Source organism: Hoplias malabaricus, chromosome 9 (assembly GCF_029633855.1).
Source record: "Hoplias malabaricus isolate fHopMal1 chromosome 9, fHopMal1.hap1, whole genome shotgun sequence".
In the NCBI taxonomy this organism is placed as follows: Eukaryota; Metazoa; Chordata; class Actinopteri; order Characiformes; family Erythrinidae; genus Hoplias; species Hoplias malabaricus.
This window is the reverse complement of record NC_089808.1, coordinates 7,581,920-7,606,145: the sequence shown is the minus strand read 5'-3', so window position 1 is coordinate 7,606,145 and position 24,226 is coordinate 7,581,920. Positions and strand designations below refer to the sequence as shown.

The 24,226-nt window shown below is 41.1% G+C and overlaps 1 protein-coding gene across 1 annotated transcript in view; it reads left to right on the top strand.

The window, feature by feature from the left end:
• The window catches only part of cacna1eb (calcium channel, voltage-dependent, R type, alpha 1E subunit b), a 73,623-nt gene extending 51,004 nt beyond the window's left edge, over positions 1-22,619 (top strand). The window contains exons 26-45 of the mRNA XM_066682062.1: positions 98-258; positions 668-805; positions 1,184-1,385; positions 3,627-3,791; positions 4,032-4,142; positions 6,920-7,000; positions 7,421-7,540; positions 7,826-7,891; positions 7,984-8,075; positions 9,791-9,965; positions 10,865-10,992; positions 12,104-12,200; positions 12,420-12,525; positions 13,763-13,870; positions 14,345-14,445; positions 14,730-14,779; positions 17,325-17,424; positions 19,259-19,349; positions 19,751-19,911; positions 20,723-22,619. Coding sequence (XP_066538159.1) covers positions 98-258; positions 668-805; positions 1,184-1,385; positions 3,627-3,791; positions 4,032-4,142; positions 6,920-7,000; positions 7,421-7,540; positions 7,826-7,891; positions 7,984-8,075; positions 9,791-9,965; positions 10,865-10,992; positions 12,104-12,200; positions 12,420-12,525; positions 13,763-13,870; positions 14,345-14,445; positions 14,730-14,779; positions 17,325-17,424; positions 19,259-19,349; positions 19,751-19,911; positions 20,723-21,343 — 2,874 coding nt within the window. The 3' untranslated portion in view covers positions 21,344-22,619. The remainder of the gene's footprint in view (positions 1-97; positions 259-667; positions 806-1,183; positions 1,386-3,626; positions 3,792-4,031; positions 4,143-6,919; positions 7,001-7,420; positions 7,541-7,825; positions 7,892-7,983; positions 8,076-9,790; positions 9,966-10,864; positions 10,993-12,103; positions 12,201-12,419; positions 12,526-13,762; positions 13,871-14,344; positions 14,446-14,729; positions 14,780-17,324; positions 17,425-19,258; positions 19,350-19,750; positions 19,912-20,722) is intronic.
• Positions 22,620-24,226: the final 1,607 nt, after the last annotated feature.

Below are 24,226 nucleotides of genomic sequence, written 5' to 3'. Positions count from 1 at the left end.
TACCAAGCATTCGTCAGAGTTTACTCAAAGTAGTGTAATATAATATGGTGTAGATTTATGAGAATATAAGAACGAACGAATCTTTGTGTGCACACAGGCTGTGTTTGATTGTGTAGTGACCTCACTGAAGAACGTCTTCAACATTCTCATCGTGTACAAACTCTTCATGTTCATCTTCGCCGTCATAGCAGTGCAGCTGTTCAAAGGGAAGTTCTTTTACTGTACGGATGGGTCCATGGGCACTCAGAGAGAATGCCAGTGAGTGCTGCCTGTGTCTTTCACTGATGCCATACACACACTTATTATTATCATTGTGTTAACAGACTAGCATTTCAGGCCAAGAATGCTGTTATTTCTCAAAACAAATTTGGTCAGTTAGGGGTGGGAAATATTAATTGCTCACATTTGTACATTATTAATACCATTCCATGTTTTACTAGGACTGCAGGTACACTTGTTGGTTGATTCAGACACCGGCTGCAAGAGTATCAATGCTCTGTCAGACAGGAAACACACAGTTACTGTATGAGTAGACAAGAATGGACAGGACCTATATTAAAAGCCTAGTGTAAGCCTTGCAGGACCAAATTGGTGCTTTTCTTAGGACAGTGGGACACGCTGTGTGTGAATGGCATAACTTTAAAACTCTGATTCTGTCTGTTTCCAGAGGCTATTATATCGATTACGGACGGGACAGGAAGGAGGTGAAGAAGAGAGAATGGAAGAGGCATGAGTTCCACTATGATAATGTCATGTGGGCGCTGCTGACACTCTTCACTGTGTCCACTGGAGAAGGCTGGCCACAGTATGTACATACTTTCCACCCACGCACCAAAATCCACAACTTTTCAGCAGAGGAGGAAAACTGCCGGGCTTTCTGCCATTTTGGTCTAATTATCTTGAACCTTCAAGATGTTAGGAGTTGATTATTTATTTTCTTTCTCTCTCTCTCTGAGCTATAAAATGCCAATAGGGAATAAAACAGACCGTCAGCTTTCAGTTTATGCAAGCGAATTCAAGTAAATTATTAGGAGATATTTGGAAACTGCACCAGTTAGATGCTCTTTCTCTCTCTAGTGGATCGACGCCAACGTTTTCTCAATTCAATTTCTGAATCTGTCACAGAGAATTAGATCATACCACTAAAAATGTTCTATACTTTATGCTTCTTTTTATTTTTAAGGGTTCTTCAGCACTCGGTAGATGTTACTGAGGAAGACCATGGTCCAAGCAGAGGCAACCGCATGGAGATGTCCATCTTCTACATTGTGTACTTTGTGGTCTTTCCCTTCTTTTTCGTGAACATCTTTGTTGCCCTCATCATCATCACCTTTCAGGAGCAAGGTGACAAAATGATGGAAGAGTGCAGCTTAGAGAAAAATGAGGTCAGTCTCCTCAAGACTTCATTTGCAGAATTTAGTATCAACAAGCTCTTCAAATGGATGTTTGGTAAAGTGATATTGGAATGAGATGGAGCTAAGATCAGGAGGGTGGTAGATCTCATGCACTAGGCCTAAAGCTGTCAAACTAATTGAACATGGAAGGAGTTTCCAAGTTCAAAGGACCTTGAAACCTGTTCATAATGGTTAGACATACTGTCGTTCTGAGATTTTTGGAGTGTACCTTATAAGTTCTTCATTTTGTTATGTCTTCATGTAAAGTAGACATAGAAAACCAAAAGCTATCTCTAAGGCTACATTCACACAGCAGGGAAAAGTGGCCCATATCTGATTTTGTGATCAATGTTGTGTTGATTTTAAAGCGTCCTTGGGTTTCTAGAAAGGAGCTATATAAGTGTAACGTTAAAAAAAACGTTTAAATCTATTTTTTTTTGTTCTGCTGTTCACATTGTCTACATAACATGACCTATATGACATCAGTCTGAATAGATCACACTCTCAAACTAACCTGGATGCACAGAAGTAAAATTCTTAAGGCAATGGCCAGAAGGAAATGTCTGGCTTTTCTATCCAAAGCACATTTGTTATGAATTGAAGGAATTCTCAATTGGGTCTCTCTCAAATCCAGCATCTACAAAGAAAAGTAGACGAGTGCCAACACCAAGAGTGTAATATTTCTGTGATCTTTTAAATGTGAAGCATGGAACCCACCATCTTCATTCTCTCAAAGTGCTGTGATTTGTTGTTCCCAGAGTTCTGACTGAATTGGGGAAAAACAGCTTTCAGGTTTTCTGCACTTTTGCCTGGAATAATTTATAAAACGAATTTTGTATCATTTTGACGTTATGGTGAAGTCCACTGTGTCTAGGCTGTTGTTGTGTAGATGTTTTGCATAAGATGTATTTATCTGGATGTCTTTGTGTATGTTCTTTGTTGTTACTTTGTGTTGCTGCCATTTTTGGCCAGGTCTCTTTGTATAGATTTCAATAAACCCAATAATCTTGGACTTACCTGGTTAAATAAAGGTTAAATAAAAAAAATCCACATTTGAAGAGCCTTCATATTTCAGAAATGAACAATACAACATTGATAAAGAACTATTAAGCAAGAAGTTCTTCTCATGTCTAAAAACAATACCAGTTTCCACGTGTTTTATTTTCGCACTGCCACAGTTTGGATATGGATCAGAACTCAATACCACATATGCAGCCCAAATCTGATCTTAAAAAAGAAAAAAAAAAATCAGATTCTATGCGATTTTTGCTGTTCACACTGCTACACAAGGGCCGCAACTGTGAGGAGTGTGGTGTGTTCTCTCTGTGTCTGCGTGGGTTTCCTCCAGGTGACTGTCTGTGAGGAGTGTGGTGTGTTCTCCCTGTGTCTGTGTGGGTTTCCTCCGGGTGACTGTCTGTGAGGAGAGTGGTGTGTTCTCCCTGTGTCTGCATGGGTTTCCTTCGGGTGACTGTCTGTGAGGAGTGTGGTGTGTTCTCTCTGTGTCTGCGTGGGTTTCCTCCGGGTGACTGTCTGTGAGGAGCGTGGTGTGGTCTCCCTGTGTCCGCGTGGGTTTCCTCCGGGTGACTGTCTGTGAGGAGTGTGGTGTGTTCTCCCTGTGTCCGCGGGGGTTTCCTCCGGGTGACTGTCTGTGAGGAGTGTGGTGTGTTCTCTCTGTGTCTGCGTGGGTTTCCTCCAGGTGACTGTCTGTGAGGAGTGTGGTGTGTTCTCCCTGTGTCTGCGTGGGTTTCCTCCGGGTGACTGTCTGTGAGGAGTGTGGTGTGTTCTCCCTGTGTCTGTGTGGGTTTCCTCCGGGTGACTGTCTGTGAGGAGAGTGGTGTGTTCTCCCTGTGTCTGCAGTCTTCCTCCCACAGTCCAAAAACACATGTTGGTAGGTGGATTGGCGACTCAAAAATGTCCGTAGGTGTGAGTGTGTGTGTGTTGCCCTGTGAAGGACTGGCGCCCCCTCCAGGGTGTATTCTCGCCTTGCGGCCAATGATTCCAGGTAGGCTCTGGACCCACCGCGACCCTGAACTGGATAAAGGTTACAGATAATGTGTGGATGGACACTGCCACACAAACAACCAATTTGTGTCACATGAAAAAACAGATCAGATTAGTCCCACTTTTACCTGCTGTGTGAATATAGCCAACGTGTATCTGGTATTTCAACACATTTGAAATAATCTAACCTTCACATTCTTGTTTCTCATATAATTCCCATGTCTCTTTCAGAGAGCCTGCATAGACTTTGCCATCAGTGCAAAGCCTTTTACTAGATACATGCCCCAGAACAGGCAGACCCTCCAGTACAGACTCTGGCACTTTGTGGTTTCACCATCCTTTGAGTACACTGTTTTGGTCATGATTGCACTGAACACTGTGGTCCTCATGATGAAGGTATCTGTGCCTTTTCAGTTCTGCTTCCTCTAATTGTGTGATGTAACAGTTATTCTGTACCTTAGCAGCATCCTACCACGTTGTTTGGTATGTACAAAGAGCACAGATTTATATATCGGAGTGCTTGTATTACACCAAAGTTTTACTATATTTGTAAGTCTTGTTGATTAAACTCTGTTGCAGTAGCTTTGTTGTATCTGTTAATGTACCTTTTAATGATCCATATTTGTTGGCATACAGTACCACTCAGCCCCAGCTGCCTACGACACGGTGCTGAAGCACCTGAACACGGCCTTCACTGTGCTGTTCTCTTTGGAGTGCATCCTGAAGATCATGGCTTTTGGCTTCATGGTGAGTAATCTATAAACCAGGCACCATTCCCTGGCCCTCATCTGGTGTGCTGTAGAGTTTAGGTAAATGTGACATTAAAAACTTTGCTGCACTGTGTAGCATTTAAATGATTTTGTAGGATATGACTAGGGCAGCAGGTAGTGTTGCAGTCACACAGCTCCAGGGGCCTGGAGGTTTTGGGTTCGATTGCCGCTCCCGGTGACTGTCTGTGAGGAGTTGGTGTGTTCTCCCCGTGTCAGCGTGGGTTTCCTCCGGGTGCTCCGGTTTCCTCCCACAGTCCAGAAACACATGTTGGTAGGTGGATTGGTGACTCCAAAGTCTCCGTAGGTGTGAGTGTGTGAGTGAATGTGTGACTGTGTGTGTTGCCCTGTGAAGGACTGGCGCCCCCTCCAGGGTGTATTCCTGCCTTGCGTCCAATGATTCCAGGTAGGCTCTGGACCCACCGCGACCCTGAACTGGATAAGGGTTACAGATAATAAATGAATGAATGAGTGTGATTCAGTTGGTCTGAATGGTTTGAAATGGTAGAGATTTTGACATTGTACAGAACCTGGACTCGTTAGTCTTTACAGAAGAGGTGCTTGGCACCAAAAACTTTTTAATCTTTATTGAGTCCAAAAAAAGCATAGCACTAATGCATCTCAGTGACTTTATTTAAATTAGCAGATGTGCGTTGAACTAAGGTTCAGACAAAATTCAGGTCACCACTTTTGAAGCCACCACCACTTTTTAAGATCTTGGTCGGGGCCATCTGGAACTCCATCAAAGCAAAAGGCTTAAAAGAACAAATAGCGCCATCAAAAACCTAATTTTAGGGCTTTTTCTTATGGATTAGTTCTACACCATGTGTTAAATCTTTGAAAGCATGTGTCCCTGTACTGGAGGCTAGACGTTTTGAGATAAATATTTATTTCTTACATTTTGGAAACCGATACATTCAGGTCCCTTGGCTCCCATTAAAAGCAGCGGGGGAGGTTGATCTATTTGAGCAAATTTCATCCTGAAAAAAAAAAAAACATTCATGCCAGTAATGTCTGCTTGCATTTACTGCATAACAAAGTAGAGAAACATTAGATAATGTGCCATCATGTCGGTGCTGGATTTTCAGCATTAAAGAAGTAAATCTTAAATTCTGTTCAGTCACCAGGATGAACTTAATCAACTTGTCATTAGAGGCATAGTCTGGCCAAAATGAAAAATGTCACCTTCGCTAAATCTGTTGTAAACATGCTTAATCACCTCCTACAGTGATGCCACAGTAGTCGTGAGAGTAAGATTTTGTGGTTTAATGACAAGGAAACCCCCTTCTGATGATGTATATCGAAGGTGGGTGGAACCTTAGAGGATTTACAGGAACTTTGGTGTGGATATGTATGAAATGGTGGGTTGTTTTGTTTATTTTTTTCTCCCTATCAACTGGCAAATGCAGAAAGGAGCCATACAGTTAGTATGAATGCTACTAGGATGCTGTATATATCTCTTTTGCGTTTGGGAGGGCACCCAATAATGTGCTTGCACTATGCATGCTATGTACAGTAGTGAGAAAACACTGATGGTTGACAACAAGCTGGTTGTGAAGCTGCACCATGTTACAACAATTAAAACAAAACTATAAAATCTAGTTTCGGCTGCAATGCTCCTTTAACAAACAGAATTAGTGAGGCAGAAATCTGTATAAAATGTGGGAGGTTACTATTTTTGCGTTCAAGGCACAATCCCAAAACAATCTAAAATGCTTTGAACGTCTATATAAGTCTAATTAACTTATCATTATCATTATCATTTCTCTGGCAATGCTTTTCAGTGGATATGTATGTACAACTATATGCTGAACACATGTAAACAGGTGGTGAAGTTTAAAAATACCTGAATTCACATATTAGGAGTGTCCACGAATTTTTAGACAATATGTATGACCCTATTTGTCACGATTAATGGAGGGGACTGACGGAGGTGGACGCACTTGCTAAAACACAGATACTTCATTAAGAAAGAAACTTTAACAGAAAGATAACACACAGGGAGCTAACAGAGACAGACACAGGGAGGTAAGCAGACTAAACTAAAATACAAAGAGCTAGACAGACTAAACCTAAAACGGAGAACTTAAAGCAAACAGGAAAGACAGAGTAAAGACCTAGACAGAGATATTTCACAAAGACCTAGAAAGCTAAGTAAACACAGAGAGCTAAAGCTAAACCTAAACACAGAGTTAAATATGAAACTTAACACAGAGGGCTAGAGAAAACACAACAGACAGACTTAATAACATGACACAGGAAACGACTGAGACAGACAGACCAGACTGGGTAACATGACACGGCAACAATGGAAAAGGACCAACATGACTTGGGGAGTGAAACGACAACATGACACGATAGAGACAGACAGACCGGACTGAGCAACAATAGAAGCAAAACAAGACTGGGAATTGGAACGAGGATGAGTACGAATGACCGACAAGAGGAAGTGATACAACCTGAGACCTGAGACAGATAACGAGGGGGAGGAAGAAAGACGGGACATGGGCGGAGACATGGACGACAACAAACAGAGCCATGTGCTGAGAGAGCACATGGCGGGGAAAACAGACATGACAGGACGAGGGCGTGACACTATTATTTAAAATCTTTACAAATGACCCCATTATATACTCGTTTTTGTGTTCTGGGTTTATACTGATGTTCAAAACACCGTTAAAATGATTGATAAATGTAATAATTGATACAGCCATATGATGCCAAATAAACAAGAGTTTATTCAATTTTTCCTCCCAGAACTATTTCAGAGACACGTGGAACATTTTTGACTTTATCACTGTGCTGGGCAGCATCTCTGAGATCATCGTAGATTTACAGGTGAGGACGACGTATTATATATTTACGGCATGTATTCACGTCCCCACTATGAACCAGTGTTGTTAATCTCATTTTTACAGAAACATGAGCTCAATGAGTTAAATTGTTATCTGTTCTGTACTCTTTCACATTAAGCCTGCACTCCATTGAAGCAACTGATTAGCCACAACTAATGATAAATTAGGCTTCATTATCATTGTGGCATTTACTAATAAGGACATATTTTGTTAACTATCAAATAAAATCTTGTAGTATAATGTCATCAATAAATCAGACTCTATTGGCCAGTTTGAAGCTGTAAATCAGACAATATAACTTTCCATATGGCATCAGTAAAGTCATTTATCCATCTATCATTAAAAGTAGCCTGTGAACAATGAGCATCAGAACAGCATTCATTATCTTCTCTTTCCTTTACAGTCTGTGAATACCTTTAATATGAGTTTCCTGAAGTTATTCCGGGCAGCCAGGCTCATTAAACTCTTGAGACAAGGCTACACGATTCGAATCCTTCTCTGGACCTTTGTACAGTCCTTTAAAGTAAGAGCATTTCATTTTTAAACTGCTGAAATCATTTGAAAGCTCTACACACTTGGAGGAGTACATTACCTGTCTGTTCTATTACATCACCTTACACCCTCGTTACCTAGCAACACCACAAACAGAAAGGATATTTGACTTGGACTTATTGCTAAGCTTTTTTTTAACTGATGTTTCCTAGAGTTTGTTGATGTATATCCCAGACTCATTCTGTCTTGCAGTGTTTGTAATAATTACGTGTTTAGAATAAATAAAGCTTTAGTGAGTGTTCTTCTCTCTTTTCAGGCTTTGCCATATGTGTGCCTGCTCATCGCTATGCTCTTCTTCATCTATGCCATCATTGGTATGCAGGTAAGACCATGGACATATGGACATATTTTATAACAACATTTAAAGGCAATTATTTTCTTTTTTTTATACTTTTTTTTTAAACTTCTCTCTAGGTGTTTGGAAATATCAAACTTAATGATGAAAGCCACATAAACCAGCACAACAACTTTAAGAACTTTTTCAGTGCATTGATGCTGCTCTTCAGGTAAGTTAAAGGCTAACATTTTTTTGCAACTTTTATGTCTGCACAGCAAACATTCTTTTAGTATACACTGTTAAATTTAATTACATGTAAACTTAAGAAATTAAATAACCTAACATCAGTGGCACTTCCTGCTAAATCTCTTGGGCATGGTGGAGCATGGCAGGAGTGTCGCAGTCACACAGCTCCAGGGACCTGGAGGTTGTGGGTTCGATTCCCGCTCCGGGTGACTGTCTGTGAGGAGTTTGGTGTGTTCTCCCTGAGTCTGCGTGGGTTTCCTCCGGGTGACTGTCTGTGAGGAGTTTGGTGTGTTCTCCCTGTGTCTGCGTGGGTTTCCTCCGGGTGACTGTCTGTGAGGAGTGTGGTGTGTTCTCCCTGTGTCTTCGTGGGTTTCCTCCGGGTGACTGTCTGTGAGGAGTGTGGTGTGTTCTCCCTGTGTCTGCGTGGGCTTCCTCCGGGTGCTCCGGTTTCCTCCCACAGTCCAAAAACACACATTGGTAGGTGGCTCAAAAGTGTCAGAAGGTGTGAGTGTGTGTGTGTTGCCCTGTGAAGGACTGGCGCTCCCTCCAGGGTGTATTCCCGCCTTGCGCCCAATGATTCCAGGTAGGCTCTGGACCCACTGTGACCCTGAACTGGATAAGCGCTTACAGAGAATGAATGAATGAGTGAATTTGGCATTCGTGTAGCTGTACCACAAGTATCCACTAGATCTCACTCCCATCCTGAATTCAGTTTCCTATAATTGTGCATTATATAGTGAGTAATATACGGAATAGTGAGAAGAGGCAATTTTAAACATGCCTCGGGTTATGTATGATGAAACCACGTTGAGGCTAGCCCTCCAGGAACCCACAGATATTTCACGGCAGCCTTTACAGTTCAAAAACAAAAAAGAGAAAGAAACATTAGTCTACCAGAGCAGTCTATGTGATTTTCAACCATACTGAAATCACACAAACAAGGATCAAAACTTGATCCTGAATGGACAAACTGTCTACAACAGGCACAGCTAGTATAACACCATGGTAGAATGTGATCTCCTCTCTTCCCTTTGTGGTCAATCAATCAAATTTTATTTATATGGCGCTTTTCACAACAGAAAGTTGTCACAAAGCAGCTTTACAGGGATCCAGGTCCAAGCTTCCTATGAGCAACAGTAGCAAGGAAAAACTCACTCAGCACACAAGGAAGAAACCTTGGAAGGAACCAAGACTCATACGGGGAACCAGTCCTCCTTGGGTCAACATCGGAGACAAAACAAAGAACAGAACAGAAGTGAAAGTGAAGTGATGACAGATGAAGGAGTTATAGTAATGTGAATGTAGTATATTAGTGATGTATGAGTCTGAGGAAGGAGGAGGTGATCAGTGATTTTGTGTGAGTTCAAAGTAGGTGCAGAGTTCATTTGAGATAAAACAGCATGGCCAAGCATGAAAGTGTAGATAGACAAGGCCAGGATCTTGTACAGGATTCTGAGTCCGGATCAGGGCAACACCCGGAGAGCAGCAGGACATCTCGAGGCATGAGAGAGATAGAAGAAGGAAAAAACAATAAAGGGGTTAGTAGGTTCATGGTAAAGCAAGGGCAAAATTGTCCTGCATAAATGTGGTGTCACAAAATCACCAAAATGAACAAATCGCCCTGAAAGTATATATAAATGTTGCCGTTATCAGTCATTTGATTGTTTCACTGATTGTTGCTTCGTTTATTTTCTGTAGGAGTGCTACAGGGGAGTCGTGGCAGGAGATCATGTTGTCATGTTTGGCTGGGCAAGAGTGTGAGCCTGATCCATCCATAGCGCCACCATTCGTCTCTCCTGATCATGAAGGGGGCTGTGGCACTGATTTTGCCTATTTCTACTTTGTTTCATTTATCTTCTTCAGCTCTTTCTTGGTAAGGCTTGAGTATGTTTACACTATTTACAGTAAAATCTATAATATATGGTGCAGAAAAGGTTTATTTTTAGGACAATTACATGCAAACCCATCTCTAAAGGTAGTGAGCACCACTAACTTTAAAAGGAAAGTCAGTTTAAAAAAATGCTTATGGCTTAAGCATGCTTGTATATTTCCAAAGCTCTCTTCAGGAAGTCCAGTTTGTATACCGACAAATACATATACATTACTTATATTGACAAAAATAACCTTTCATTAAATAAATCAGGAGAGCTTCTAAATGCATGAAATGGCTGGAAGGGACAGATAAGTAGGAAACTAAATTTGTGTTCTAGTAACTGTCTTCTTCTAGCCAAGATATTATTAACTAATATTATATCTAATTTATAACTAATTATAACTAATCTATAACTAATTATCAACAAATTTGCCATGTTTACTGTACTTTGGTTTATTTGTGTTTATTCTAATTTTATATGGATTTACAGGAAGATTTATGCCTAGTCCTATACAGGGGGTCCTCGACTTACGACGTTGATCCGTTCCTACGTCGCGTCATAAACTGATTTTCGGTGTAAGTCGGAACACACATACATACTGTACGTAAATAACATACTGTAAGCACTTATCCTATCCTAACACCTATCCTCCTCGGTCCCGAGCCGCATAACCGTGTATTCTTCCGCCGCGCACACCAAACACGAAGTTCACGTTACGACGTTTACGACGCAAAACCACTTAAGCCGAAACAAGGCTTTATACAGTAAATGGGAGATGTGTCGTAACCACGAAACATCGTAACTCGGGACTGACGTAACCCGAGGACCTCCTGTATGTGGTATTCTATATACATTGCACAATGAAAATATGTTGATCCGACCATTTTGCTTTTCTCAGATGCTAAATCTCTTCGTAGCTGTGATCATGGACAACTTTGAATATCTGACGCGGGATTCCTCAATTCTCGGGCCACACCATCTGGATGAGTTTGTCCGGATCTGGGGGGAATATGATCGAGCAGCATGGTAAGTAACAAGATCATTACATCTAAAAATTAACTTCCTTTATTAAGTTATAAACACATCCCTCAGATGTTTTTCTTTACAGAGTTTGAGTGATGTTTGACTTCCATTGTTACTTCATAGTTATAGGAAAAGTATAAATGTCTGCTGGATTTTGTTAACATTTTTGCTAGCTTTGTGCATTATGATAGACCTCATATGTCCAACAGTTTGTGGACACCTCTTTGAATTCTTTGTATTCAGATATTTAAAGATCCACCTATTGTACACACAACAAAATGTTCTCTAGCAGTACACAGTAATGTGACTTTTGTCAGTTCCTGCTTGTCTGCAAAAGTTTGCAAAGGAACATATCTAAACAGCTTCAACTTTAATATTTTGTGTAATTTATTTGGAGATTTGCTCAAGTATTAGAAATAGGCTTAAAGACATTGGTACATCCAAAAATTTGATAACAATTAGAGAGAGAGAGAGAGAGAGAGAGAGAGAATATGAAAGAAATGATCTGTAGGACTCATGGGCCTGCCAACTCCACTCCACATGAAATGGGATTAACCTGTGTTCCTGATGGGGGCGTTATCTTGTCCTGCAGCCATGAGTAATTCCTTTAAACAAGAACCAGACTGCTTCCAGAGAAGAGGGAACAAAAAAAGCTTCATTATGGGATTCATCAACAGTGACACAGTTGGAACCCAAATTTTGCAGCTTTTAATAACCATAACTAATTTGATTATTTAAATCGTGTGAAGGGAGATTTTTTAAAAAGCAGGTTTTCAAATATTCTGTTGCTAAAAATAGAAAATACTATACTATATGTTATAGTGTATAATTGTTATATACTTTAGCAAATCTCAAACTTTGCTTCATGCTTATGTATGGAGCTCCCAACACATCATTAATTATAAAGAAAATAGTAGGAAACAATAATACCAATAAAAATAATATATTAATGAACACCCATTAATGAAACTCTCTTACGTTAGCATGTCCAAGGCTACTACATATGTCAAGAGTGAGAGTTTTGAATGTAATTTTGTGGCAGGTTTAATGATGGTAATGGGGTACTAAGATCTTCAAAGTAGGATCTCACAAGTGTCTCTCGTGTATTCCTCAGTGGCCGTATCCATTACACTGCCATGTATGAGATGCTAACTCACATGTCGCCCCCTCTTGGACTTGGGAAGAAATGTCCAGCAAAAATTGCCTATAAGGTAAGAGAGGGAGTCTTAATATTCCTACATACGGTGCTATCAGGTCTTTCTGAGTTATTCTAGTGTAGAATTAAGTAATATACCAGGAGAGCATAAGTAAAATATTAAATCCTGCAGCTTAAGTGTCTTCCAGCAATTGTTTTAGACCACTGTGTGTGTGTGTGTGTGTGTGTGTGTGTGTGTGTGTGTGTGTGTGTGTGTGTGTCTAAATGCAAACAGAGACTCGTACTGATGAACATGCCTGTGGACGAAGATATGACCGTTCACTTTACCTCCACACTGATGTCTCTGATTCGCACTGCCTTGGACATCAAAATTGCCCGAGGTCAGTCATAAAAAATCAACTGTTGGTTTGAGAGAGAAACTATGTGCTATGTTGAGCAGATCTTACCTGTTCTGGGGGGTATTCCTCCATCAAGCAGGATTTCTCAGTTAGCCAGCTAACTTAAGCCTAAACTCTTAATCCATCACAGCTGACTAAGATGACAAAGGTTTCAGAGTATCTGAGAGGAGGATCTGATTACAGGTGACACAAAACACTGTAGGAGAATCGGCAGATTCACACCCTGGAGGGGGCGGCAGTCCTTCACAGGGCAACACACACACACACTCACACCTACGGACACTTTTGAGTCACCAATCCACCTCCCAACGTGTGTTTTTGGACTGTGGGAGGAAACCGGAGCACCCGGAGGAAACCCACGCAGACACGGGGAGAACACACCACACTCCTCACAGACAGTCACCCGGAGTGGGACTCGAACCCACAACCTCCAGGTCCCAGGAGCTGTGTGACTACGACACTACCTGCTGCACCATCGTGCCGCCCGCCTGCAGTCATCAGGCCCCCTAAAACTTTATTTATAACTCACACAGGCTCATAGATAAAAACATTTTTAGATACAAAGCACCTCAAGGTATTGTCTTGTAACTCACTCATCACTTTCCAACATTAAGGAACATCTCCACAAGGTGGTGCTATTGCGTACTTTGCATCAAATACACTATTCCCTACTCACTGTTCCCTACATCACTCACTATATGTGCACTAACGAAGAGAACTTAATTCAGGAGGGTAGTAAACTAATTTGGACACTACATCATAGAGGTTTGCTCATTACTTTCAAAATATAAGTATCCAGGGACAGTAAACTCAAACGGATCTAAATCATTCTAAATTCAGTGCAATTCAGTGGGGGGCCGTGCCCCCTATGGGGTGGGTGGGTGTGGCTCTATTATAAGGGGGTGCACAGCAAGGCAAATACATATATATGGCATGTCACTTGAAATAAATCCATTGTCACTTTTTGTTCAATAAAAAGTTGCTGTTTTGTATAAATTACAATGTTTAAAATACATTTCAGCGGCGGTTGGAAGCAAAAGACATGTACATGTGTTTTGGGGTGGGGAGGGTTGAAAATATTCTTATCTAAAAAAAAGGAGGGCACTGCAGATGAATGCTTAAAGTATTTATTTGATTAATCCACTACTTACATTTGTAACACATTGGCGGGGAGGTTAGATACATACAGAATCATGCAGTGCGTTTACTAATGATTCAGGTGGAGAAGACCGGGTGCAGTTGGACACTGAACTGCAGAAAGAGATCAGTGTGATCTGGCCACATCTGTCTCAGAAGACCTTGGACCTGCTGGTGCCCATTAATAAAGGTGAAGCTCAGGTGCCCATCGATTAGCCCAATAAATAACACTAAAGAATCCATTATTACTTTTAAAGCCTATTCAGTGCTCACACTATTTGGAAAACCCAGCAAATGGAATAGTTTTCCAATCGTAAAAAAGTGATTACTGTAATTATCAGTGATGTCTGCACCATAAAAAATTAAATAGCACATTTTAGCATGCTAGCTTTAGCATCTCGTTACCTGCTAATGCCCTGTTTGAATGTCCATTCATACCTACTGAACATCTTGAAAGGTGCTGAGCGTTTTCTGTGTCAGTAAGGCCTCGATTGTTGACTTTAGTGAATCATTCTGTTGTGCAGGTTATAAAATGTGTTTATAGTTTAATTAAAAAACCATATCTCTGTTTCTGTTCATGAAAAGTTATGTTTTTTCATAACGCTGAAAGGAGAACACTCCGATTCAAATAATCTGTGTCTGTTTTGTGTGTTTGGTCTTACAGACACAGACATGACTGTGGGTAAAATCTATGCTTCCATGATGATCATGGATTACTTTAAACAGAGCAAAGCCAAGAAGCTGAGGCAGCAAGCTGAGGAGCAGGTGGGGTTTTAGAAATAACCTTTTTACAGGTCTGCATACATGCTGCATTTGTAAATATAGATTTCCACCTTAAAAATGATATTGTAGCCTCTGAATTGAATAACATTTCAAATTGAATCATATCATATCATCTTATTTGTTCAAGTTTTTCAGACCTTTTCACACGGCAAGACCATAACACAAGGATTAGTGAACGAATACTTTGAGTCCGTTCAGGAATGACAATATGCAATAAGAAATAATATTCACTTAACTCGTTCTCTCTCTTTCTCTTCGTTCTACAGTCAAGCAGTCCTGCCCTTCCTTTAATATCTCACAGTGCAGGCTCGGCCTTGTAAGTATGCTTTATAGTGTCTTCTGATACAGCACGGTTGTATTATTGAACGCCAGGGGTGGGAACCCTATCCCTTTGGGGACACATTAATATTTGCAAATCTGGTCATGGGCCACATACTGCAACAAAGACATACATATCATTATATTATTATTAAAACCTGGGGTGAATGGTGAACCATTCACTATTCTCAGTAGAAAATGTGGCTGGAAAAAAAATCTTGAATGACTGTGATCAGAGAACATTTAAATTCTTGGTGAAGTTAAATAGTAAAAAAAAATCAACATTAGAATCCACAGCTATGTTTCAAAGCCACAAAAAACTCACAGGATTGGAACTAAATAGCTGTGTGGATGTATGGGAAACCACAGGTCAATATTAAAGGCTAGGGAACATAATATTGTTGTTGTGAGCAATGGATAATGGTCATGTGGTCTGATGATTCCAGATTTACCCACTTCCATAGCGATGTTCAGGATATTAAAGCAAAAGGGAAGGTGCAGTCAGTGATAAAAAGTTAAATTTACTGTAAAAATTCGGGAAAATAGTTTTTTTCTGCTCACAAAGAATGGTCTATGACTTTCACATTGTACTGTTAAATGCTAAGGTAGATGCTACTCGCTAAATTAGCCTGTATTTTAGCCCAAAGCGCAGCTGCCAAGTGCTCCTCCAACTTTATGCTTCATCCAGTAGCTGAGCACCATACATCCCAAAGCTAACAGAAGGCATGAGAGACCACTCTCCCTGGTGTGGGGGTGTGGAGAGTTTCATCACGAGTTGAGAAAAGGCTGTGTTAGCGCAGCAGTTGATTTAAGCATGCCCACATTAGCCCAGCAGTAAGCGTGCCATCTCCGCCTCTCACTACTGACCCTGCTGCCCACATGAGGTCAGGACACTGTCTCTATCAGGTTGCCTTGTACTGACTATCAAACAGCACACACGTCCATAGCTGAATAGCAGTATAGTGCATGTGCTATCAGGTCTTGTTAGTTTAAGCCGAATTCATGGCCACATCTGGAGTAGAAGAGGGCATTGAAGGCAATGAGAACAGTTTCAACACAGTAACAACAGTATGCCATACACAGAATGTAGCTCACAGTGCTTCACGCAGGTTAAAAATTAAACTTATCATTGACACATCCATGCTGTGACCAGTTTTACCCTCCTCCAAGTTACATAGTGCATTTTCTGCACTGCTGAGCCCAGAGTAGCAACAACAGAGGCTCTGTTCTCTATTACAGCTCAGTGAAGCATCATATGATTATAAAGCTTTTATTTTAAGGTGAATTAAAAAACGTACCTAGTGTTCTTTTAAACCTTTCATCACTAAGAGAGATGGGACAGTCAAGCTCCAATCACGCTTCAGATCTGATAAAACACATCCTTCTGTCCATGCCTCAGAAGACAAATCAAAGTCAGAGTCTGTATAGAGGTCTAGCCATCAAGAAGGTGTTACTGAGAAATAGACAAAAATAAATGAGATATAGACAAGAAAATCAAGCAATGGAGCTGGAGGTGTTCCAAGAAAAGTGGGTTTCCCAGACCTGGACACCACAGAATGAATTTAGAATGACATGATTATGTGAGGTAGACAGTACAGTCCGTTTTAGGACTTAAAATGAAAATTGAGCTTTCTTTAAAAAACCCAAGGTAAGTTTCAAAAAGAGCGGACGCTTTAATAAATACATAGTGTAGATTGTGATTTGTTGTATATTTGTGTGGTTTGTTGTTTTTTTTCTTTTTGCTAGAAAATAATAAATCTACCACTTTTGCTACGTATCATTGCTCTCAGAACAAACATGTTAATTGTGCTTTTTTTTAATGGTCTGAAATGCCAGCAGATCTTTACATTGTGTTCAATTTTTATGTTTGATGGATGAATATAGATTGTTCCAAGGAGTTGGAATAAAAATAATTTACATTAACATTCACTGTATAAATGTGGGGCGGCGTGTGTAGAAAAGCTAGTCGGCAGGTAGTGTCACACAGCTCCAGGGACCTGGAGGTTGTGGGTTCGATTCCCGCTCCAGGTGACTGTCTGTGAGGAGTTTGGTGTGTTCTCCCTGTGTCTGCATGGCTTTCCTCCGGGTGACTGTCTGTGAGGAGTGTGGTGTGTTCTCCCTGTGTCTGCATAGGTTTCCTCCGGGTGACTGTCTGTGAGGAGTGTGGTGTGTTCTCCCTGTGTCTGCATGGGTTTCCTCCGGGTGACTGTCTGTGAGGAGTGTGGTGTGTTCTCCCTGTTCCTGTGTGGGTTTCCTCCGGGTGCTCTGGTTTCCTCCCACAGTCCAAAAACACATGTTGGTAGGTGGATTGGGGACTCAAAAGTGTCCGTAGGTGTGAGTGTGTGTTGCCCTGTGAAGGACTGTATTCCCACCTTGCCCCCGATGATTCCAGGTAGGCTCTGGACCCACCGTGACCTTCTTAAAGACTTTATTTCTGTAGGTACAAGGTTAACATTGTTAAAAAAACAGTCATGAAGGATTTGTAAAATGTATCAGACTAATAACGCTTAAATGTTGGATGTTTATTTTGTACATTCCTATAGAACCAGTGGTGGCTTTGTGGCTTTGAGCCCTATATCACCCCAGGAGCTCTTATTGCAGCCAGCAAAATGTGAAGAAATTGAGGAATACCAAGGCTCTGTGGTAACAATACGTTCTCTCTTTTTGACTGTGCTAGGGTTGTGCATGTCTGATAAAGTGAACAGACTCTACATTCTAGATGCTTCACAGCAAATTCTCCAGTGTTAAATCAACACTATTAGTGTTAACTTAACACTGAGAGTGTTAAATTATTACACTAACAGTGTTGATTTATCACTGGTGAATTTACTGTGTTCACTCATTGAAGCTAGAGCTCTGAGAGACGTCCAAATCATGAAATCGTATGAATTAATTTCACAGAGAGGTAGGTTCAAGAACAGAACCCATATTTATCAATTCATGGCCAAAACCGTGATCTTAAATCAGGTACGCTGGTGTGAGCTCATAATTCTATATAGTGCTATATATAAGACATAAAATAAAGAACAGACAAAAATCAGTGCACACACTTTAATTTATTGAAGTTCTGATAAAAACAACCATAAAGTACATTTTCATGTTAAGAAAGTTAAGTGTTTAGTGTCAAAAAAAGAAAAAATTACAGAAGCCTCAATGGCTTAATTATAAACAGCACAAAAAGTAAAGAAATTTGTGTTTGGTAGATTATTTCTTTGTTGTAACAATGCTTCTTGGCAATAAATCTTATATCGTTGGAGCCTGTTCATTTCCCTTATAAACGGTGCCACATTTGTAAAGATAATGCATTTGTGGGATGTGGGTTGTACCCATGAAAAATTTGCCCAATCCTCTCTGCCAAAGCCAAACTACTTATTCTGTGTGATGGTGTGGGGCGGCATCTACCTCACTGACAAAACAAGACTTGTCATCACTGGAGGCAATCTCAATGCAGAGAGATAGAGATGAAATTCTGCAACCAGTGGCAATCCCATACCTCCACAGTCTGGTACCGAACTCTATCCTCCAAGTTGACAACACTCGCCCCCCACAGAGCGGGGTTTATCAGAGACTACCTCCAGAATGTGGGAGTGGAGAGGAAGGAATGGCCTGCCAGGTTCCTGACCTCAACCCCATTGAACACTTGTGGGATCAGCTTGGGCGTGCTGTTTGTGCCCGAGTGACCAACACAACCACGTTGTCTGACTTGTGACAAATGCTAGTTTAAGAATGGGATGCCGTCCCACAGCAGTGTGTGACCAGGCTGGTGAGCAGCATGAGGAGAAGGTGCCAGGCTATTGTGGCTGTGTATGGTTCTTCCACACGCTACTGAGGCTCCTGTTTGTTACATTAATAAATTGTTAAATTGCCAGTACGTCTTGTTTCTTCACACTTCAATCATCCAGTCACCAAACACCAAACGAGTCAATGGCAGAATAAGCTGTTTGGCATTGGCAGAGAGGATTTGGCAAATTTTTCATGGGTGCAACCCACATACTCAGCTCTACTGCTCATCCCACAAATGCAGGTTCCTTACAAATGTGGCACCATTTAAAAGGGAAACGAACAGGCTTTTCAATGGTATTAGATTTATTGCCAAGAAGCATTGTTGCAACAAAGAAATAATCTACCAAACACAAATTTCCTTACTTCTTGTGCTAAGTTTATATCGATATTCACTATTTAATCAGTCAGGTTTGCTTTCTTCAGAAGTTAGTTGCATTCAGTCCATGACTTCTATTATGTTCTGTTTCTTTACTTATTTTTGCTTGTGATCTACTTGGATATAATAGCTGTACAGTTAAACTAAGTCTGGATTTTGTCACAGTGCTCTAAAGTGATCTTAGAACACAATTCATGACACAAAAAGTTAAACTAAAAGGATCAATGTTTGGAACCACATGATATGAAAGATATGAAGCTGGAAAAAATGCTAAGATGTTATGTAGATTTTTTAGCTATACTTATTGCCGATGAACAGGTGGATGAGCAGGAATTGAACGGAATGTCGGACGAGGAGAAGCCACCTGAGCGTTTGTATCGACCCAGACACAAGAGCTATAAAGCTGCAGGTGGGTTTCCATTCTGATATACAGTGGACCAGCACCACCTGCTGGACTAAAGTCAATTTGGAGCGTCTATGTGGAAGATTTTGTTTTGTATTTGTATTAAAGGAACACTAGGTAAGATGTGGTATTTTTACTGATTGGTCTTCCCCTAAGAGTGTAAGTGGGGATGCTTTCTTGCCCCCCCCCCCCCTACAAAAGTTACGTAGTGCAGTTTTTACAGTGCTGAGCCCTGAGTAGCACCGTCAGAAGCTCTGTTTTCCCCGTTAAATTTCAGTGATTAATCACAATGATTTTGAAGCTGTAAAGTAAAAATACTACCTAGTGTTCCTTTAACTTCCCTTTTCCTACACTTCAGATGACTGTGGTTGTGGCTTCGCTAACATTTAGCTACTCTATATATTTAGTGTCCCATTCAGAGCAATCTCACCAAGCAGAGAGGGAGCGACGCCGTTCCAAGGAACAGCGCCATCTGCTTTCCCCAAAGAAGTCCCGCTTTAACTCCAATGAGAGAAGCTCAAAGTCTTGCTCAAGATCTCCCAGTGAGGAAAGAAAACTCACGCGACAGGTAACTGTTTTTTCTAATTGTTTCTTTAATTTGATGTATATGTAATGCCGGCGGCACGGTGGTGCAGCAGGTTAGTGTCGCAGTCACACAGCTCCAGGGACCTGGAGGTTGTGGGTTCGATTCCCGCTCCAGGTGACTGTCTGTGAGGAGTTGGTGTGTTCTCCCCGTGTCCGCGTGGGTTTCCTCCGGGTGCTCCGGTTTCCTCCCACACTACAAAAACACATGATGATAGGTGGATTGGCGACTCAAAAAGTGTCCACAGGTGTGAGTGAATGTGTGTGTGTCTGTGTTGCCCTGTGAAGGACTGGCGCCCCCTCCAGGGTGTATTCCTTGCGCCCAATGATTCCAGGTAGGCTCTGGACCCACCGCGACCCTGAATGAATGAATGAATGTAATGCCGCTTTATCTGCAACTTTGATATTGTATTAATGTATAAATGAGCATCAGTTCTTGCATTAGCACTGGAGCTATGAGGCTAATTTAGCTAACAAATAGTGGCACACATTTTAACAGAGGAGAATATTATTAAATCACTTTTAATCAGACTCATATTCAATGTGTGGTGTGCAGATTGACTAATGCAAATGAACAGAAACTTACGTAGTTATCATATTTTTGTACAGTAGGCTAATTAGTTACTTGTTAACGACATTGGACTTGTAGCTTTAGCGTAAGGCTAAAGCTAAATTTGTACCATAGAGACAGGGGACATTTTTTAAGTTGAATAGTTTACAAAAGTGGCCACTTTAGCACAACAACAACAAAAAATATGTATGTTTACATATAAACTCAACTTGGTGTCTGTTTTCAGGGCAACAGCTCGGACAGCCCAGTCCCATCTACGTCTGAGTCGAGTACCCCCAGCGGGAAGAGGCGGCTTTCACAGACATCCACCTGCACACACCCCCACATCTCCTACTCGCCCCTGGTGTACCGCACCGAGCCTTCATCACAGGCCGACGATGAGGAGGATGAGGAGGAAGAGCGCAGAGGGCCCACTGCACTGGGCTGCTGCAGTAATGCACTGTGGAGTGAGAACGCTGAGGAGGAGGCAGTGAGGGTGGGAGGGGTAAAAGAAAAAGAAGAAGAAGAAGAAAAAGAAGAGGAGGAGGAGGAGGAAGAGGAGAAAGAGCTCTCAGAACGGGACAAGTTCCTGGGCTCAGCTGTTCGCCGTTACCCTTCGGAACCATACCTCGCCCTTCAGGACGAGGACGATCACAGCCCTGATTCCTCTGGACACATGGAGACACTGACCTTTGAGGCCGCAGTGGCTACCAGCCTGGGACGCTCCAACACCATCACTGCCTCGGTCCGTACCCGCTCCCGCTTGGGCTGGCAGGTCCCCAACGGACACTTCCGCAAACGGCTGGCCCAAAGCATCAGCGTTGGTGGCTGTGAGCCTCTCAGTGACAATGAGGATGACAAATACTAGGCACTGCAATGTACTGACAACAGTGAGAACTCTACAAAACTTCGGAGGGTGCCAAGTAGGACACTAGGTGTATTGCAGTGTATTGATAAAAGCAAGAACTTTATAGGACATTGGAGGATAGCAAGATGAACACTGATATCCCCCTTTTGAAAATATAGGTGGCAGACATAACCGGAGCCTTGTTGTCGAATATTGTCGCTGTCCAAAATAACCCCACGGTTGCGTGCAATGGTGTGGGTGCCCCTGTCAAATGACCTGTTTTGTTGATTTTCCAAGTGTAAATGAACATCTATGCAGGACAAACTTTAGCACAGTTAATTTAATTACATTTACACTAACCATAAAGGCGGCACCTCCTTTTGTAATCACTTTAATCCTGATCAGGGTCTCAGTGTCTCTAGAATCTACCTAGACTCATTGGTTCAGGGGAAGACCCACCCTGGACAATATCTCAAACTATAATAAAAGTGGACATTTACTTATATTTACTTAGAATATCAGCAAAACGTGATTTGACCTGTGGTGTTCAAGGTTTAGCATTCAATTCCATCTACATTATTTGCATTTATCTTACATCATTTGAATAAAACAGAAGTCCTATACACTGTGTGAAAAATTCATGATGAGCAAACAATTCTAAAGGCTCCAAAGTGACTTGAAATAAAATCTCTGTACATTAACTTACACTAGAAATTAAGAATGTTTTTGCCTTCTCCTGCAAAGTTACCTTTTTTGGAGATGCTTTGTGTTTTGGGTTTTTTTTGGACAGCAACGATCTACTCTAATGTAAAAAAAAAAGTGCTGAGATTTTAAACTTTTTAAAACATTTAAGCAGCTGTATTGTCTTGTTTTTAAAATGAAAGTTCAAGGAGAGAAACCTGTACATTCGTAAAGCAGGTGTTTAACCGACTAAAGAGCTTCGTTATCCATCAGAGATTGTCTCTCAACTAGGAAACTGCTGATCGATTTCATTTTCTTTTGCACAGTGAATCGTTTAAATGGAAGTAGACTATATTTAGGAGTAAGGAGATGTAAGGAGATGAAATTTGGTTCTACCACCACCTGAATTTTCACTTAAAATGTTTACTTTACTTTTATTTAATGACGCACTGATGCACAAAGGTGTGCAAAACATGATTTGTTTTAACTTTAAACCATGCAATGGAATATTTTTGTCAGCCCATTCGTTGGTTTGAGAATTAGAGCACAAACACATTGACAGTATTGGATGCATCGCAATTTCTAAACATTTGTACAATCAGAAAAATAAAAGAAACAAACAGAGGATGACATTTTGCATTTATTGTGGTGTTGCTGAGTACTGGAAAACCGGTGATGCACAACCTGTGTTAAATAAAAGAACATTTATACAAGTCCTGGAAATGAAATGGGGTGTATGAAATCAACACAACTTACAAATAGAAATATAATGGAATGTGATACAGTTGTGATACAGAAACTGCTGCTAATACAATGTCATAATGTTATAACAATGACAACTCAACAAGCTTAGTGAAAAAACCTAACTGCCAGTTCTGTTAGAGTTGTACTTAATAACAGAGGCATGGAATCCTTTACTCAGACTGAAGCACCTGTGGAAGTTGAACTGCCAATGATTGATCCAGTGCTTAACAATAATTTAAATTTAGCCCCACTCCGGTCAGTGATTCTTCTTCTTCTTCGTCTTTCGGCTGCTCCCATCTGGGGTCACCACAGCGGACCAACCGTGATCCGCACACCAATCTGGCATTTCCTGATGCAACCCTCCCTAATTTGTCCGGGCTTTGGGACCAGCACTGCAAGTGACTAGGTACACACCTCTGGTCACACTACAGTGATACATTCATTCATTCATTACCTAAGGAACCAACCCTGTCAACTTGTGGGTAGGGCTTTCTAACAGCCAGTGAGCAGAGACGGTTTGGGTGGAAATAAGGGAGGTGTAGTAGGCCGTTGGGGTATATTTTTCTAAACGTGTTTTATTTCTATGAACACATTTTTATACACATACATAAAAATAGGGTCCTGGGATACAAAAACACAAGCTGGTGGGTGGATCGGATACTCATAAAAGTGTCCATTGCTGTGTGTGGTGCCCTGTGATAGACGATGCCCCAACAAGGGTGTACTCCTGTGTTGCACCCAGTGATTCTGTGTAGGCTCTGGACCCAACACAACTCTGAACTGGATTACAAAAAAATGAATGAATGAACGGATGTACTTTGTGAAGAAAAGCTGCCCACTAAAGGTACATGTGGGTTGTCTGCAACAAGAAATGGGCTGCTGAAGCATCAGACGACCATGTGAAAGTATCGCCGATCCAGATAATTCAAACATGATTGTATTTTTTACATCACAAAAAGTCTTTTCTACTAAGACTGGGGAGCTACTGTTCTCACAGCAAACCCAACTCCTCCCAGGTTTGTGTTCAAGCCGACTCTAACTTGTGTGTGTGGTTGAAGTTTAACATGTCTGTAAGCTCTTATTCAATATTTGAATTACAACAGAAAGTAATTTGTAGCTTCAGTTGTCTAGTTTTTTAGCACTTTTGATCTGTGTTTACTTTCATGCTGTTAGAGGTCTCCCAGATTTGGAGTCAGTTTCACCTTAAGTAGCCTAATATGTATGTAGCAAAAATAAGTCAGTATTATCCAAGTATGGAGTAGAAATAGAGCAATATCCTTTTTAATGTTCGGAGATCTCTCCTCTGCTCATGTTCATCCACATGCAGATTTTTTCTGTTTCCTTATCTCCAAAAAACAATATGAATACATGTTGGTTTGTTTTAAAAGCAGTAAGCATAATTCAAAATAGTACGTATATTTGGTGCATACTTTTAACATAATGTACTTGGTGAAGTGTTATGCATGGGGCGGCACGGTG